The sequence below is a fragment of the Erigeron canadensis genome, chromosome 6 (genome assembly GCF_010389155.1).
Source record: "Erigeron canadensis isolate Cc75 chromosome 6, C_canadensis_v1, whole genome shotgun sequence".
In the NCBI taxonomy this organism is placed as follows: Eukaryota; Viridiplantae; Streptophyta; class Magnoliopsida; order Asterales; family Asteraceae; genus Erigeron; species Erigeron canadensis.
In genome coordinates this window covers 18,348,522-18,367,594 of record NC_057766.1, presented here as the reverse complement: position 1 = coordinate 18,367,594, position 19,073 = coordinate 18,348,522, and the positions used below count along the sequence as shown (strand labels likewise).

The 19,073-nt window shown below is 36.6% G+C and overlaps 1 protein-coding gene across 1 annotated transcript; it reads left to right on the top strand.

Moving 5' to 3' along the window:
- Nucleotides 1-12,732: 12,732 nt before the first annotated feature.
- On the top strand, nucleotides 12,733-14,345 carry LOC122604392. The gene is made up of 2 exons (XM_043777287.1): nucleotides 12,733-13,443; nucleotides 13,659-14,345. Exons 1-2 carry the CDS (start codon nucleotides 12,733-12,735, stop codon nucleotides 14,343-14,345), a joined length of 1,398 nt encoding a protein of 465 aa, XP_043633222.1.
- Nucleotides 14,346-19,073: the final 4,728 nt, after the last annotated feature.

Here is a 19,073-nt window from a genome sequence, read left to right as displayed (position 1 = left end):
TTCTAGAAAACAACTGGTGGAAGGGATTCCTTTAATTTCCTTTAAAAGAAAAGCCAGTCCAGGGGTGAGATGGCAAACAGAAAAGGGCCAGTTTCAAGACCAGGCAAAACTTCAGTATCACTGAACCTCTTCACATGCTGCATATGGACCTCTTTGGTCCAGTGAATGTTCAAACTAAAGCTGGTAAACGATACACTTAGTTGTTGTTGATGAATACACCAGGTATTGTGGGTGGTATTCATCAGATCAAAAAGTGATACACCTGGTGAAATCATCTCACTCATCAAAAGAATTGAACTCAAATATACCAAGAAAGTGTGTCAGTTGCGAAGTGATAATGGTATCGAATTCATTAATAAAGAATTAGAGTCATTTTGCACTGACACTGGCATTTCTCAAAACTTCTCTTCAGCTCGCTCTCCAGAGCAAAATGGTGTGGTTGAAAGAAAAAATCGCACATTGATTGAAGCTGCAAGAAGTATGTTATCTGAATTAGGTCTTCCTACCAGTTTTTGGGCAGAAGCAGTGTCTACAGCTTGTCATACTTGTCATACCCAAAATCGGTCAGTTTATGTCAAGAGACATAGGAAGACTGCCTACGAAGTCCTCAGGAATCGTAAACCAAACATTGGATATTTCATGTATTGGTTGTCCAGTTTATATTTTGAACGATTCAGTCAGTTGGGAAAATTTGATGCAAAAGCTGACGAAGGTGTTTCGTGGGGTATTCAGATATAAGAAAGGCCTATAGAGTTTACATTATAGACTCCAAAAGGTACATGAGACAATTCATGTCACATTCGATGAATCAAATGAGGCAATCAATAAAAGACCAAGCTTGATTTATCTTCAATTATGGTGTATCTGATCAAGTTCATCAATCAGTTTCTACACCAGAAGATGTTTCTAGTCATCAAGACTTGGAACCAGTTGCACAGAAGAAAATCTCCAGTGACACTCCATTTTATCCCTCCATCAGTTTCAATTTACCACAGAAACTGGTGATTGGATCAGATGTTCGTGCCACAACAACATCAGAACCAATTCAGACTTCTCCACTGATGTTGTGCAATATCAACTAGTCAATACACTAAATGGACAGTTGCTCATTCCCATTGAGCAATTATTGGAAATCCAGATAGTGGGGTTCAGACTAGAAGAGCCACAAGTGAACAATGCTTGAACGTCACCTTCTTATCACTGATTGAACCGAAGAAGACTGACGAGGCTTGGCAGATCCAACTGGGTTGAGGCTATGCAAGAAGAACTTAACCAGTTCGAAAGGAACAATGTTGGGAACTTGTCCTTGTCCTCCAGGGTTAAAGAAGAAGAACCCATTGGAACGAGGTGGGTCATGGCAATGTTGTTAGGAACAAAGCAAGATTGGTTGCCAAGGGTTATTGTCAAGCAGAAGGTTTTGATTTCGATGAAACTTTTGCTCCAGTTGCAAGACTTGAAGCCATTAGAATTTTCTTGGCTTATGCTGCTCATTTGCAATTCAAAGTCTTCCAGATGGATGTCAAAAGTGCGTTCCTGAATGGAAAGTTAGAAGAAGAAGTGTATTAAGCAGACTCTAGGTTTCTTGAACGAAACCATCCTCACTGGGTATCTAGACTAAACAAAGCTTTGTATGGTCTTCGTCAAGCCCCAAGAGCCTGGTATGACACTCTAACTAAACATCTTCTTAATAATGGTTTCAAAGAGGTGCAATAGATAATACCTTGTTTATCTTGAAAGAAAAAGGTAATATCTTGTTGGTACAAATTTATGTGATGACATGGTCAACTGATGATGGTATGTGTACAAGGTTTTCAAAATCATGTCTCAAGAATATGAGTGAGTTTAATGGGTGAATTAACATTTTTCTTAGGTTTACAAATTAAACAAACCATGGATGATATTTTTATTAACCAAGAAAAATATGTCAGAGATTTGTTAAGAAAATACAAATATGATTCTATCCCATCGAAAACCACACCTATTTCAGCTCCATTGAATTTGGATTCTGACCCAAATGGTAAACCAGTGAACCAAAAGGAATATCGTGGAATGGTTGGTTCACTGATGTATTTAACTGCCAGTCGACCAGATATAATGTTTGCAACATGTCTATGTGCCAGATTTCAGGCTAATCCAAAATAATCACATTTGCATGTTGTTAAACGCATTTTCAGGTACCTGAAAGGGTGCCCTAGCCTTGGTCTTTGGTATCCCAAAGGCTCAGGGTTAGATCTAATGGTTATTCAGATTCAGATCATGCAGGTTGTAAGATTGATAGAAAGTCTACAACTGGTGGTTGTCACTTCCTGGGGGGAAAACTGGTGAGTTGGACCAGTAAGAAGCAGACTTTGGTCTCAATGTCAACTGCTGAGGCAGAGTACATTTCTGCGGCCAGTTGCTGTGCCCAGATTCTTTGGATCAAAAACCAGTTACTTGATTATGGTATGAAATACACAAGAACCCCAATCTTTTGTGACAACACCAGTGCAATTGCAATATCTCACACCCAGTGATGTACTCAAAGACAAAGAATATTGACATCAGGTATCACTTCATTCGTGATCATGTTATGAAAGGAGACATTGAAATACATTTCATCCCCACTGATAAACAGTTAGCTGATGTTTTCACAAAACCTCTTGATGAGAAAACTTTTAAACATCTCATCAGTGAACTGGGTATGTTAAATCCTCATTAAACTGGAGAGGCCCTCCAGTTGAGGATGGTCCAGGTGATCCTTGATTGGTCGGAGATTGAACGCCTTGATGTACTCAAAGACTAGTCATTGATCAAATGGATCACATTTTAGGGGAAAGACTCAAAATATTTTTCCAATTAAATTCGTTTTATTTTGAAAAATGCAACTGGTGAATCTCTCAGTTGAAACTGGCATCTGGAAAATCTCTCCAGTATGCTAGTTTGGTCTTGTCTTAAACTGGTGGTCAACCAGATTTCATAACGTTATGTTTTACTTGGTAAATACTTGTGACACGTGATGATACTCGAGTGTTTGTATCGCACTCACAAACATCACCTGACATGTCTTACGTGTCAAGACTTTTTGCTGAAAATTATTGCACTTTTTATGGGAATTGTTGAAGTTAATGGGTGAGTGGGAATACCAGCCGTCATAGCATTAAATGCTTGATGGGAGGTATTAAATGTTTTGAATTCTCAAAATCACTAAAAAAATCAAATTTTGAAATTGTGTGTAAAATTTGGGGATTAAAATATCTTATCGTATATATAGTGGTAATATTTTACTGCCTATATATACCCCCACTAAATATTTTTCTCATTTACTTCGCACAAAATTCCTTTCATTTACTCTTCCAATCATTCACAATTCGAGATCTCTTTCTCTCTTCTTTAAATCCAAAACCCTAAATCCAAAATCTCAAATGGGTCTAAATCTTCATCTTCTTCATCTCGCTCTCGTGATGTGAATCTACTCACTGTCGAGTATAATCCATCCGAAAATGTTTCTCATGCTGTTGGTGCCCCCATAAGTTCAAAATTAATAAAATTAAATCCAAACAATCCAATGGCATCTCTTCAAAGGCATCAGGTCGCTGATTCTCTTATTGGGAAAATCCAATCCTTTCTTCGGGATTCTCCCCTTAGCGATGCCTTTTCTTTGAACTCAAACAAGTTGTTTCATGATTACTTGTGCGAGTTCTGGTACACGGTGTCCAATTCTGATGACTGCTCATCCATCACCTTCACTTTAAAGGATGGGCCAGTCCTATGTACCATCACCACTGAGACATTGAGGGAGGCCCTTAACCTCAATTACTGGAGACAAGATGAGAGTCCAGTGGTGATTTCTCCTAATATCAACTTCCGTCAGGTCTTCCTTGACATGGGGAATAAAGAAGTCTTAGAGGGAGGTGTACTAAGACCAAAGGATCAATTACTATGAGAGGGCTTTCACCATCCTGGAAGTACTTCATGGTCCATTTGGTAGAAAGTTTAGGTGGGAGTTCTGGTGGTTTGGACCAGATAAACTCTTTCCAGGCAGAAATGACATACTGCCTGTGGAATGGACTAAGGGTGGACTTCGCAAACATCCTGTTCAGAAGCTTGGTGTTTAAGTTAAAAGGCAACAGGGGTCCTTGTATCCCATTCTCGCGATTTCTATCTCTTTATTTCAAACTAATTCTAGGCAGAGAAGAATACAACAACACGCAATCATTATACTCTGTGCCAGAATTATTAAGAAATCTGGACAACCTTGTGTCCACGTCTGATGAAGTCCAGATTTCTCCAAGAATGCTACTGGCATTCTCTAAAGCTGATGCACCACCACCAGGTGAGTCAGAAAGACAACTGGGCGGGCCTCAAAATAATGAGGGACCCACCAGTTCGTCTACAGAAGCTGTGACTGTTGCAGAACCTGGAGATCTCCCCTCAGGCATCCAGGCGGTTCCAAAGGCAAGAAGATCTACCAAAAGTAGAAGAAGATCTAGATCAGAACTTGCTATATCTGACCAGTCACAGCCAGTGATCGTGGTCCGTGAATCACTAGCCCATGATATTGCAACTGAGGAAAGAGCAGTTGTAGTTGAGGCTCCAGTTACATCTTTTCAGGGAGAAGATGCTTCGGCAACGAATCCTATAACTAGTGAAACCATTGAGGAAACTCAAACTGGTCATCAGGAGTCTGAACAACCTGTTCAGCCACCCCCAACATTTATGGATCTTGGCATAAATGAGGGTGAGTTTCAGCTTGAATCTTCGAATCATCTGAGACTGAATCTGACCAGGAGATGGCTGATGCAACTGTACTTGATCAGCTCCCTTCTCTCCTTGGTCAGCCCCAAGAACCATAAGTTTCAGTTTCACCACTTGACTTCTCCCCCTTACAAGAAATTCCAACATTCGCCTCTCGACAACTACTTTCATCCATGAATGTGCCTAGAAATAGACACATTCTTACACCACCGTCGCCGACGTTCACACCTGAGCATTCTCAGCATGAACGTCACATTAAATCTCTTTCCCTTCCTTCTTCAACAACTTCTATTCCTTCAGCTGGTGCAACAACAACTGGAGAACCTTCACTTAATGTACCTCCTCTAGTTGTATCTGTTGCATTCCGAGCAGGTCCAGTGGCACCTTCCCCTCCGTCACTGGACAGCCAGTTCGTGTCTTTCCAAACCGATATCTCAAACCTTTTAACAAGGGTGGAGGATATTCAGAAGACACTGGACAAGAATACCAAGTCCCTCTCCAAATACCACAAGGATCATATTACCAATGTAAGGGTGGTTGATTTGGGGATTAACAAGTTCTCTGGCAATGAGGACTTGGTATTTAGGAAGCTCAACAAGTTGGTCATCAGCTGCAATTCACTGGCTACTTCTTTAAAGGAAGCTTTTGACTTAACTCAATCAAAGGTACACACATCCATCACCAACCTGCTGAATAATACTATCAGATCATCAGAGGTTGAGTTGAACGAATTAGAAAGACAGGTCAAACTACTTGTTGAAAAACCTGGTCTGGATGTTGTTGAGTTTGGCAACCAGTTGGCCACTTCAGTTGGTCAGAAAATTGAAAATACCTTGGTTGAAAGGGAAAATCATTTGATAGAAAGGGTGATATCTGAGATCACCAAGACTGCAGCGCCCCAGGTTGATCTTACCCCCATAACATCTGAGATCAATCAGTTGAGGTGCAGTATGGATACATTAGCCAACAAGGTATCTGATCACACTACTGCAATTGAAAAACTGACCACTGAAGCTGGCAAAGAAAAGAAAGAAGAAGTTGTAAAGGAAGTACTGGCAACTGGTCTCTCTCCAGATGATTTAAATATACTTCAAGCAATTTAAAAGAGTCAAGACACCACTTGCGGAAATTTCATGACTCAATCTCAAGAGATTAATTATCTATGGAGGACAGTTCGCATCTTATGTGGAGTCTTCAAAGAGTGCAAGAACATGCAATCGTGGCAGCCTCTAGATCGTTTGCCCTCCAGTCATGCCGATTTTGAAGCTATTAGGCAAGGACTAGATGCTGCCTAGGGGGAAAGGTCTGTTCATATCCCTCGCACTCTGGTTGAAGCTTCAGGTTCAGGGAAGGAGATGGTTGTTGCTACCAGTACTGAGGCTGGTGAGTAGGTAATTGAATCTTTTAATGATGTGGTTGATAGGGGGAATGTGGATAAAGGAAAGGCCATTGCAACTGATGACTCTGAGAAACCTGCCGCTGATGCACCTATTTTGGAAACTGGCAATGTTGACCAATTGCCTCTAGTTACTGAAAGCGAAAGTTAGAAATTAGCAAGGGTTGGGTATCTGGTCAAGGAAAGGAAGAAACAAATGAAGGCCAATCAGTTTGAATCAAGAAAAAATCTTCCAACCCCTCTTGTTGATGTAACTGACGCACAACTCCTTGGCTTGCAACTGTTGGAATATAAGAAAATAAAAGAAGATCCAAGGATTGTCAATGCCCTAAAGGAAATGCTTGAAGTAGAACTGGACAAACAGTACCAAGACGATGAAGCTGGTCTTGATGCCAAGTGTTTGAATGTATCGGTGGAAAAGGCTAAAGAGATAAGGTCAGAAGGGATTCTCAAATGGATTGAACAAGTTAAGAAGGTGGTCAGCAAAGTATTAAATCCACCCAAGTCCAAAGGAAGAAAACAGAAAGCCTTATCAAGATATGTAAATCTGAGGACTTGGGTAGAACCATCTGAACCCACAACTGATGATATTCGAGCTGCTACTCACAAACTGAGCACAAGTAAGATCAAGCTGACCAATGAATCAGAGGCTCGCACATACTTATCTGATGTACAGCGTCGAAGGCACAATAAAGGTAAGATCACTGATGTAAAAGTATCGATCAAGCCTGGTGCCAAACATTTTGTTGTTGAGGTTCAATACTTTGGTGGACCCAAAAGAACCACTAAGAACCCTGATGTCCATCAGTATGGTCATTCAGAGCATGTGGAGATGTTGAGCTTGCTAGAGAGTAGGCAACGAAAGAACAAGGTAGAAAAAGGCTGGGAATATGTATTGCAAAATCTGATCAAGTTCAAGGAAAACATTGAAGAAAGATTAGGCCTTGATCTTGAAGACAAACACCCAATCTCATCTGTTGCCAAGAGAATGAAAACTGGCGAAGAGCCATCTGTTTAAGTTTTCCTTCTATCTATCTACTTGTAATTTTATTTACTTTCTTGTAACTTCATTGTAAAATTGTGTATATACAAGTTGCCAGATTGTAATTCACAAGTTAGATAATTGATAAGATCGACTAACAATTAAAATTTAACCCAAGGCATTTGATGATCTATAAAAATGTCTTGGAAACTTAATAGGTTTTATCAAACTCAAGTATTTCAAACTTACACTTGTATAGAAACAAGTTTGAAAATACTTGGCAATATTTCAGGACAATTAGGGGGAATTTGTTAGGTCCAGTTTTGCTGAAAACTGGATCTCTCCAGTTACATCTGGAGAGCTTGAAGAATTGTCCGAAATATTTGAAGTCCAGTTGCAATGTACAATTTATGCAACTGACGACTTCCTCCAGTTGAGATCTGAAGACATATACCTAAAGACATTCCATATGAAGTCGAAGACAACAAGTGGAAGAAAGAGAATGGCAATGGCAGTGAAGCCCAATTGACATTCTGCCAGATCAATCAACTAGAGAATCCCTCAGTGTAAATGCCTTTACAAAGCTTTACACTAATTACGAGGAGGACCTTTTATACTACATCCTTTTAACCGGACAATAATCTTGTCTGTGGATAAAAGTGCAAAGATGTAGAGTGGTTGAATAAAGTAACCTTTTGTCTTACTTTATTTAGCACACACACAAAGGATTATTTACTAATACTTTTGTGTGCTGTCAACCATATTTGTACGTCGAAGTTGAGATCCCAATTCTCATACTTCGACTATAAATAGAGGTCCTTGCCCAAACATTTCAATAACTTTGCAAACACATACATTCTGCAATATTGGTAAACTTGTGCAATATTCTTTCAATCATAAAAAGGAACATTTCACAACTTTAAGTGTTTCGATTGTTAGGAGAATTTCCAAGTATAGATCAATTGTATTTCATAGGTTGTTAGGATATTTACATCTCTGTATTATCTTGGTTCCGCAACAACTTTGTATTTTATTTAACAATCAATAAATAAAATACACTTGAAAATTACATATTGTCTCACCATACTTTCTTACTTGTCAGTTACATTATTGCATTGTATTTACTTATTCTGCTTGTCACCTTAATAAGTAACTATCCAGTTAACCTGGTACACTATTCACTCTAAACTGGTCACGTCCAGATTAAGTGATAGTGTTGCAAAGTACTCTCACCATTGACATAGAGGTGTTTTCAGCACCCATCTAATATTAGTTGGGACTTACAATTACAGAACCATCTAACTTGTCATATGTATCTTTAAGTTCTTGCCATACAATTGTAGCATTTTTTTGACAATATCTGTCCTAAATACAACACTTGAGACATACAACCAGGTATCCAATTAAGCACCACTGCATTACACCTATCCCATTGACTTGCTAATACAGGATTATCAGTTGATTTCAAGCAAGTACCATCAATAAAGCCTATTTTATTTTTAGTTTGTAATGCAAGTTCCATAGTACAAGACCAGACTTTGTAGTTATCAATTCCTAACAACTTGAAACCAATCAAAGGAGTGCTAACAGTAGCACTAGCATGTAAGTACAAAGGATCACCAAAATCCAATTTGCTAATTCTAGTTTCAGGCTCATTAAAGAAATTAGAATGTTCGAAAATGAGAATCTTCATTATTATTATTATTATTATTATTATTATTATTATTATTGTTATCCATCCTTTTAATAAAACAAAACCACAAATAAGCTCAATTAACATAAAAAACAAGCACAGAGGAAATAGACTAAACCGGAATAGCACATACAAAGAATCAATCACTTAAAACACCAGAATAACAAGAACACAAACAAATAAGCATATAAAAAGAAATAAAAATCAACAAATATTTTTCGTCTTAATAAAAAAAATGTAGAAAATATATCTTAATCCCACAAGAATGCCGGTGATCGGATTCCTAATATCTCATATGAAGGCAGGTCAAGTATAAACAAACATGTTTTTATGAGATTGAAGATAAAAGGAAAAAGTTTATATATATATATAATTGTATTTGAGATGAGAAATATAAGCAGATTGAAATACAAGAAAGCAATAAGAAAGGAACAAGAATACAATACAGTGTTATAGCCGAAGGTAGAGGAACCCTAATTCTTCTCTTGATTCCTTAGTCAAGAGAAGCAATCAGGATCTAAAAATAAAACTATAAAACCCTACTTTTCCTTGATTCACTTAGTCAAGGAAAAAACTAGGGAAAACACCCAAAATAGCAGCGGAAGAACAATAATCAAGGTTTCCAGAAGAAACCCTTACCCAGAAAGATTGAACAAACCCGAAATCAAAATCTAGAGTTCCAAAGTGGAATCTGCCCTAGATCCGAGGAGAATAACCAACAACTCTAATCAATCAACACCCAATCGATGTTGTGTCTCTGATACCATGTAGAAATTATCAATTTGAACCCAAATTTCTATATAATTGATCAACAAGAACATAATATATATGAAACTAATTATTATGAATATGTAGAGATTAAACGAAGTTATTATCACAAATTTAGAAGATAATAATCATCCGATGAATGATTATCTAACTCAATATATAAAAAAAAGGTAATGGGGGGAACCCTAGCCCCAGTACCACTATTGGATACCCATCAACCTACTCCGTATGAGCCATATGATGCCGGTAAAATACCTCAATGCTAATCCCCACATGATCTGGGCACCTAATAACGCTTAAATTATACATATTTAATTTAGCGTTATTGTGCAATTTAACGTACAATTATAACTCATTTGAATGTAAATTAATGTATTTTAGTTACTTATTGTGTGTATGAGTGATTTTACAAGATGCAATGGATTTTGGTGAAAAAGTGCTTGAAAAGTTACAAATTGACGTTGATGCACTGTTTTGGTCATAACTTCTTCATCCGATATCCGTTTTTGACGAATAAGCTGGCCACGCGAAGATGAAAGAAAAATCTACAACTTGTCATTTTTACTTTTACTAATAGTAGATGTGATCAAACCAGTAAATCCACGAAATGAAGACATTCACCATGCATTTAATGCCATTTGACATTCAAAAGCAAAAGAAGTAAATAGTCAAATTTGCATCACACCATATCTTCAACACCTGACAATTGCTCAACTATTTGGACAGAAGACTCTTATTCACAACTGTAGTATGGCTTGATCATGTCTCCAAAATTAAGAAGGTAGTTGGAGAATTTGGCTATATAAAGGAGCTTGCGGAGAACGTTTGAGGTGTGCCTGGGAAGTCTTCCATGGTCTCCAAACCATTTTCAGTTACAACCAAATTCCTTATCATTAGCTCTATTGTTTTCAATCTTAGTTTGTAATAGATTAATCTAGTGTTCAAGTTACTAAACTTTTCGTTCAGTCATTCGATCAAATTTCCAATCACCAACATTTAAATCTATATTTTACTTGTGATATTGTTCTAAATTACAAGATTTCCAAGTTTCAACAAGCTATTTTTTTTTACATCTCGTTCAAAGTCTAGTTCTAAACATTTTCGAAAAATTCGATCTCAATTTGCGTAAAATCCATACATTCAAATTTCATTCTAAAAGTTGTTATAAGCTCGTTTATGATCCATTAAGTAGTGTGTAAAGTTTTGTGAAGTTTCGTTACAGTTTGCATGTTTGCATAAAATTTATTTACGTGTATTTTTCAAGATTTTCGATATAGTTTATGGGTTAATTGTGAAGGGTTCAAGTTCTTTCAAATGTCATTATAGTTAGACTAAGGTATAATCTAGGCGTGTTAAAAAGTAGAGTCGTTGTCGGTTACCGTTGCAGCTAGTTCGAGGAAGACGAAGTAGCTAGTTTGGTGCATCTTACATTGAGTATTAATTCAAGTTATATTTGTAGTCAAGATGACTACGTGATTTCATTTAGGATTTCATGCACTTTAGTTACTAGTTCATTTAATGAAAGTCACAATATTCGGATAAAGAAGTTCAAGTTCTCGCTAATTTTTCGCATTGTTCTTTTAATCGTTTAAAGGTTAGTAGTCTTTCCACTTATTAGTTTACTAATCGGATAGTGACAGTCCGATTATAAACTGGAGGTTGAAAACATTTTCTAGTTATAAAAATTAAACAAACTCTTTTCATTAAAAATAGTTAAAAACTATTTTTAGGCCGTAACGATTTTTAGATTTATCTTTTACTCCTCTTACGCCAAATTTTCCTTTTTAGTCATTTAAAAGCTTTCAAAAGATCACTCATACGTAGTTTGTTAAGCAACGTGACAACTCGGTCACAACCCCCCAATTTTACACTTTCTTTTTAGATTAAGTTTAATATTTGCATTTACTACTAATACTAATTCCCTGTGGACGATCCTGGACTTACTACTAGCTATACTATATGTGACAGGGTACATTGCCCGTGTGTAATATAACTATAGTATATCTTTGTTTTATAAATTTAAAACTTGGGTGATTTTTACGAGCAAAACGATTCAACAAATTATACACTCAAATTACACATCAAGTTTTTGCCGCCGCTGCCGGGGAAATAAGTTTATTTAGTAGTTTTTAAAGTATTAAGTTTAATCGATCCTTTTTAGAAATTTAGTTACTTGTTTTGTTGATTATTTACTCCTTATCGTTTGTTTAAAAAATAAAAAATAAAAAGTTAAAAACCTATAAAAAAAAACCGTTAAAAGTAGTTATATTAATTCATCTCAAGTAGTATATTTTCAATTCTTTTTTATATATATGTAAAATATAATAATTAATAATAGTATTCTTCCGTTACACTTTTAATAAAGATTGCTTGGGTGATTGTGGTAAGGAAAACGAGACATGACCATGTGGTTACCTCCAATCCTGTTAACCTCGACTAGGATTGTGGTTAACCTCACTTGAGTTATTCCGATTCTTGACTTATGAGCCTCGAGTAGATATTTAACATTGGATTCCTGAACTGTTAGACTGAGGACCGAGGACTGTTGGACTAATAATTATATATATAGTATAACACCAACTCAGACAATAATTCAAGACTCCACATAAATGATTTTATTTTTCATTGTTTTACTTCTATTTATTTTATTTTTAGCTGTTTATTTCGTAGAATAGGTGCTTTTCACAGTTTTCTTGTTTTTCTTTTGCAGTGATATAAGGAGTGGATGAACACAAGGACCAGCAACCAACCACTCGCTAGTCCGTTATCCGATCCCGAAAAATCATTTTCAAAAAGGAAAAAGAAATCTTTGAAAAATTCTAAAAGCATTTTAGAAAGTAGTAGTTTTGTTAACATAGGAGCGTCAAATCTTTTTGAAGAGGAAAAAGTTGTTTTAGAAAAATCAAATCAACCACCATCAATTAACATGGCAGACCCAATAAATAGACTTAATCAACCCATGTGGAGCAGGCAAAGAACTGTGGCACCGATCCCTGGATCGGCCATAGTGAAGCCTGAATTAGGAGATAATTTCATTGTTAAAGGAAACCACATGAAAATGATTCAGGAAAACCAATTTATGGTAAATTTCTTTCTTATCCATATAAACATATCGCAGATTTCGAGGAAATTTGTGAAATGTTTAAATATGGTAGAGACATGGTAGAACCTGTTAAGCTACGGTTTTTTCCGTTATCTTTAACAGGGGAAGCTAAACTTTGGTTTAATGGATTAGAAGAAGGTTCAATTAATTCTTGGGATGAAATGAAAAAAGTTTTTGCAAATAGATTTTTTCCACGCGGTTTGCAACAAAAATTGTTTAATGACATAAGAACTTTTAAGCAATACGAAAAAGAAAACTATATCGATTGTTGGATAAGATTGCAAAAACTGCTTAAAAAATGTTATGGTCATGGTCTCGATAAAGAACAAATTGTAAACATATTTTACAATGGTCAAGACGAGAATTCCCAAATTCTACTTGATGCGGCTGGTGGAGGAATATTTTTATACAAAAGCGCAAATGATGCTTATCAAGTCATGGAGGACAAAGTGATGATGAGAATGTCAAAGACCAAGGTTGAGGAAGGGAAATCAAAGGCAGTATCGTTCGTCGAAGCAAAGGAAGAAAGTTCAAGGATGGAGGCAAAGTTTGATACTATGATGAATTTGTTCACTAACAAATTCGACAGCCTAGAAAAAGAGATGAATAATCTGAAATATGGTTACTCACATGGTGGGGCAAGCCATAACTCTGAAGATTGTGATGCAATTGAGGTTCATGAAGAGGCGAATTATTTGCAAAACAATTACCAAGGAAATAACCAACGTGGTGGGGTCAAAACCACAACCAAGGGAATTTTACCAATGGTTTTAATTCTCACTCAAACATTTTCCCTACAAGATACCCTAGAAACAACCAAGATATCCAAAACCAACCCAACCAGAATTTCCAAAATCACCAACAAAAACCACATAATGAAGTACCCACACAACCAACCCAAAAGTCAAATGAGGAAACCACTTTAACATCACTTCAAGCAACAATAAAAAACTTCACGAATTTTCAAAAAAAAACCAACCAGGAACTTTTCAGGAGACTTGATATCCTCAGAGCTAACCACAAACAAGGCCTTCGTAATCACCAAACGTCTATAACTAATTTGGAAAAGAAGTTGGATCGCATAAGTGAAACATCAACAGACAGACCAACTGGTTCACTACCCAGCAACACGCAATCAAATCCGAGACCCTCAAGCTCAAACTCAAACCAAACATATAAGCCCCCTCCCGCTAGAACCGAGCATGTAAATGCTATTTCTACAAAGGCTGGTAACATTTACCAAACTAACATTGAAAGTGCAGCTCCTACCGATTCACCGAAACTTGTATCCAAACCTGTAGAAGATGACTTCACCGACGATGAAAGTGTGCCAGAAGAGATTGAAATGGAGCCAAAACCAACAGAAAAGAGGCCAACTGTTTCCACTGAACTAGTTAAACCACCGCTGAAGGCGTACAAACCAAAGATTCCATACCCACAACGCTTGAGAAAGGAGAAGATGGCGGCAAGATATGGCAAATTTCTTGAGATGATCAAAGCAATTCGCATCAATGTGCCATTAGTTGATGTACTTGCAGGGATGCCAAACTATGCTAAGTTCATCAAAGAACTGTTGAACAACAAGGACAAGTTGGAGGAAGTGTCTGCAACATTTTTGAATGAAGAATACATAGCCATTTTGCAAGAATCAGATTCCACCAAAGCTTGACGATCCAGGGAGTTTCATAATTACTTGTTCTTTTGGAAACATATTAACTTGTGATGCATTAGCGGATTTAGGGGCTAGCATAAATTTGATGCCTTATTCTTTATATGCTAAATTGTCCTTAGGAACATTAAAACCCACTGGAATGAGCATTAGATTAGCTGACCGCTCATTTCAATATCCGTTAGGCATAGTTAAAAATATGTTGATAGAAGTTGTACGTTTCATACTTCTAGTTGATTTTGTTATACTTGAAATGGACGAGGATAGTAAAGTACCATTAATCTTAGGGAGACCTTTTCTATACACCGCTGATGCAATAATTCGTGTAAAAGATAAGGAACTAACCTTAGGTGTTGGAGATGATAGAATGGCCTTTACTATTGATAAAGCAATGAAACACTCATATTCTACTGATGATACATGCTTTCGCGTTGATGTGATTGACGAACATGTGAATGACTACACGCATGAATTACTAGAGTTCTTTGATAGCATCTAGGGAGAATTTGAAGATGAAGAAGATGGAGATGTGAAACCTGAGGAAGCTGAAGAAATAATGAAACTGAGCACAGACGAAAGTCCACTAGAGGACGAGGCATTTGAGGAAATAAAGAAGGAAGAACGATTGAGGATCAAAACATCTCAATAAGAGCCACCTACAGACTTAGAACTCAAACCACTTCCAAGTAACTTGGAATATGCGTTTCTTCATGGGGAGTCTCTTTTACCTATTGTTATTTCATCTTTATTATCTGAAAATGAGAAAACCAAACTTTTAGATGTCTTGAAAGCCCATAAAGGTGCTTTTGCTTGGCGTATATCTAACATACCCGGAATTAGCCCGTCATTTTGCAAACACAAAATTAATTTGGTTGAAGATGTAAAACCTATTGTTCAAAGACAAAGACGGCTAAATCCGAATATGAAAGATGTAGTCAAAAAGGAGATCATTAAGTTACTTGATGCTGGAATTATTTACCTTATCTCCGATAGCCCTTGAGTATGCCCTATCCATTGTGCACCAAAAAAGGGTGGGATGACTGTGATTACGAATGAACGCAATGAACTAGTGCCCACACGAACTATCACTGGTTGGCGAGTTTGTATTGACTATAGGAAATTGAATGACGCCACCAGAAAAGACCATTTCCCGCTACCTTTTATTGACCAAATGCTTGAACGACTAGCAAGAAATGACTTTTGTTTCCTCGATGGATTTTCGGGATACTTTCAAATCCCTATAGATCCAGACGACCAAGAAAAAACCACTTTTACCTGTCCCTTTGGAACTTATGCTTATAGAAGGATGCCTTTTGGACTCTGTAATGCACCTGGTACCTTCCAAAGATGCATGATTGCCATTTTCCAAGACATGATAGAAACTTCAATGGAGGTTTTTATGGATAACTTTTCTGTCTTCGGAGATTCATTCGATTCATGTCTGGCTAACCTGGATAAAATGCTTGATAAATGTGAAAAAGCTCATTTAGTTTTAAATTGGGAAAAGTGTCATTTCATGGTACGTGAAGGAATTGTATTAAGCCATAAAGTGTCTAGTGTAGGACTTGAGGTTGATAGAGCAAAAATTGACGTTATTGCTATATTTCCACCGCCTACTAATGTCAAAGCTGTTAGAAGTTTTCTAGGACATGCAGAATTTTATCGTCGATTCATAAAAGATTTTTCAAAAATTGCACGTCCTATGACTAAACTTCTAGAAAAAGACCAACCATTTGAATTTGATTCGGATTGTCTCAAAGCCTTTGAGAGTTTGAAATATAGACTCACAAATGCACCAATCATGGTAGCACCTAATTGGTCATTACCATTTGAGTTAATGTGCGACGTGAGTGATTTTGCTTTAGGAGCCGTTTTAGGACAACGAGAGGATAAACGCTTTCGACCAATTTATTACGCAAGTAGAACACTCAATGGAGCTCATCAAAATTATACCACGACTGAAAAAGAACTCCTGGCTGTTGTTTTTGCTTTCGATAAATTTCAACCATACCTCGTTTTGTCTAAAACAGTAGTCTTTACTGATCATTCAGCCCTAAAGTACTTGTTTGCCAAACAAGATGCTAAACCTCGTCTCATTCGTTGGATCCTACTTCTTCAAGAATTCGACATTGAAATCAAGGATAAAAAAGGAGCTGAAAACCTTGCTGATCACTTAAGTCGTCTTGAAAACCCAAACCGGGAGGAACTGAAGGATGAGGAATTTAACGATGCATTCCCTGACGAATACCTCATGAAAGTGAGCGATGAAAAAAAAGATGAAGCACCGTGGTACGTAGATTTCGCCAACTACTTGGTTGGTGGAATTATCCCAAAGAGTTTAACACATCAGCAAAAGAAGAAATTCTTTTCTGATTTGAAGTACTATTTTTGGGAATACCCTTACTTGTTTAAAGTATGTGCAGACGGAATCATAAGAAGATGCGTGTATGGAGCTGAAACTCGTGAGATTCTCGATGGTTGTCACTATGGACCAGCTGGAGGACATTACGGACCTACAACCACGGCGAAGAAGGTGTTTGATGTTGGCTTTTACTGGCCAACAATTTTCAAATAAGCATTCACACTTGTGAGAACATGCAATACATGACAACAAACAGGAAACACCTCTAGGAGAGATGAGATGCCACAACGAGGAATTCAAGTCTGTGAAATATTTGATATTTGGGGGATAGATTTCATGGGGCTGTTCCCACCATCCCACAAATTCAAATATATTCTCGTAGCGGTAGACTATGTTTCAAAGTGGGTTGAAGCTAAGGCTTTACCAACAAACAACGCTAGAGAAGTCATAGATTTTCTTAAGCACTTATTTAGTCGTTTTGGGTTCCCTAAAGCACTAATAAGTGACCATGAAAGCCATTTTGCTAATGCTCAACTTGAGAAAGTTCTAAAGAGATATGGAGTTAATCACTATTTCTCTACGTCTTACCACCCTCAAACTAGTGGTCAAGTCGAGAACACAAATCGAGCTTTGAAAGGTATTCTGGAAAAGACAGTGAATAGTAATCCAAAGGATTGGGACAAGAAGTTAGATAATGCATTATGGGCATTTCGTACAGCTTATAAGACGCCAATTGGTACTACACCATATTGGCTGCTATATGGCAAAACGTGTCATCTACCAATCGAAGTTGAGCATAAGGCATATTGGACGTTGAAAAATTGCAACACTGATTTGATTCAAGCAGGAGAAAAGCGTTTTCTTCAATTACACGAGTTGGATGAAATGAGATGGTATGCATATGAGAATTCCCGATTGTACAAGGAAAGAACGAAGGCATGGCATGATCGAAAGCTTCAACTTAAGGAATTCAAAGAAGGGGACAAAGTACTTTTGTTTCAATCAAAGTACAAGTTCAAGCAACCAAAGCTCAAATCACGATGGACCGGTTCATACGTGGTTAAAAGCGCATATTCGTCTGCATATATTGAGCTTGTAGGGAGAGAGGGAAATACCTTCATCGTTAACGGTCAACGGTTAAAGATTTATCATGAAGAGGAAGTAGAAAATGCATGGGAAGTCACATATGACACCACTAATTGTTTCAAGAGGAACTTATAGTAAATATGAAAAAACTACAGATTTAAAAATATATTCAACATAGATTAAAAGTTAACAAAAAAATTACTTATCCTATTAAAATTTTGGAACTTTTAAAAAATTATTAAATTATAGTTTTGATGAAACCTATATATTTATTTTGGGGTTTCAAAAAAATTATTATCCTATTATTTTATTGATTGGTGTTCAATTTTGTACTGGTCCCAAGTTGGGACCGTACCAAATTATTAGTTTTATCGAGGTTATTAATTTATCGAGTATTAATTTATATAGCTTCTTTGATATTCACTATATAATAATAATAATAATTACGTTAACCTCCTCGATGTCATAATTCTATGTTGAAGTATTAGTGTATGAGACCCAAAAAGTTTTCACATACACTTTATTTGAGTTGCTTTTGTTGTTTTAAAGTCCAAAGGTATGCTTCTACTTTTTATAAGGGGGTTCGTTTTAAATTTTCGTACAAAATCTACATAACTTTTTTCCTACAAGGGTGGTCCATTGACCACTACGAGCTACATATGCATCCGCCATTGTTGATAGTTACAAATCTATAGTACATAACATTTAAATTTGAATCATACAATAAAACTTAAAATACAGTTAAATGCCCCGTACAACTCGAATTACTTAACTATTGATTGATGACTAACTTGAAAACTAAGCTAACATTTCTAAAGTTTAGGGTAAAGTTATTTTAAGAGCCTTTTTTTTGCGAGAATCTTTAAGAACTTTTCAAATTAAGCCCAACCAATAATTGTCCTTTACATGAAAATTGTTTTTTGATTGTTTTCTGAATAACTTATGTGTAATTTTGAAGTTTATAATTGTGTGGAGTATGGATTATCATCCGTTATACAATTATGTGGAGATTTGGATTCTTGATCACATGTGCACGAATATTGCTATGATCACATGTATGCAAGTCGATCACATGTAATCATAGCAATATTCGTGCACATGTGATCAAGAATCCAAATCTCCGCATAATTGTATAACAGATGATAATCCATGCATCCACACAATTATAAATTTCAAAATTACACATAAGTTATTCAGAAAACAATCAAAAAAACAATTTTCATGTAAAGAATAATCATCGGTTGAGCTTGATTTGAAAAGTTTTCAAAGGTTCTCGCAAA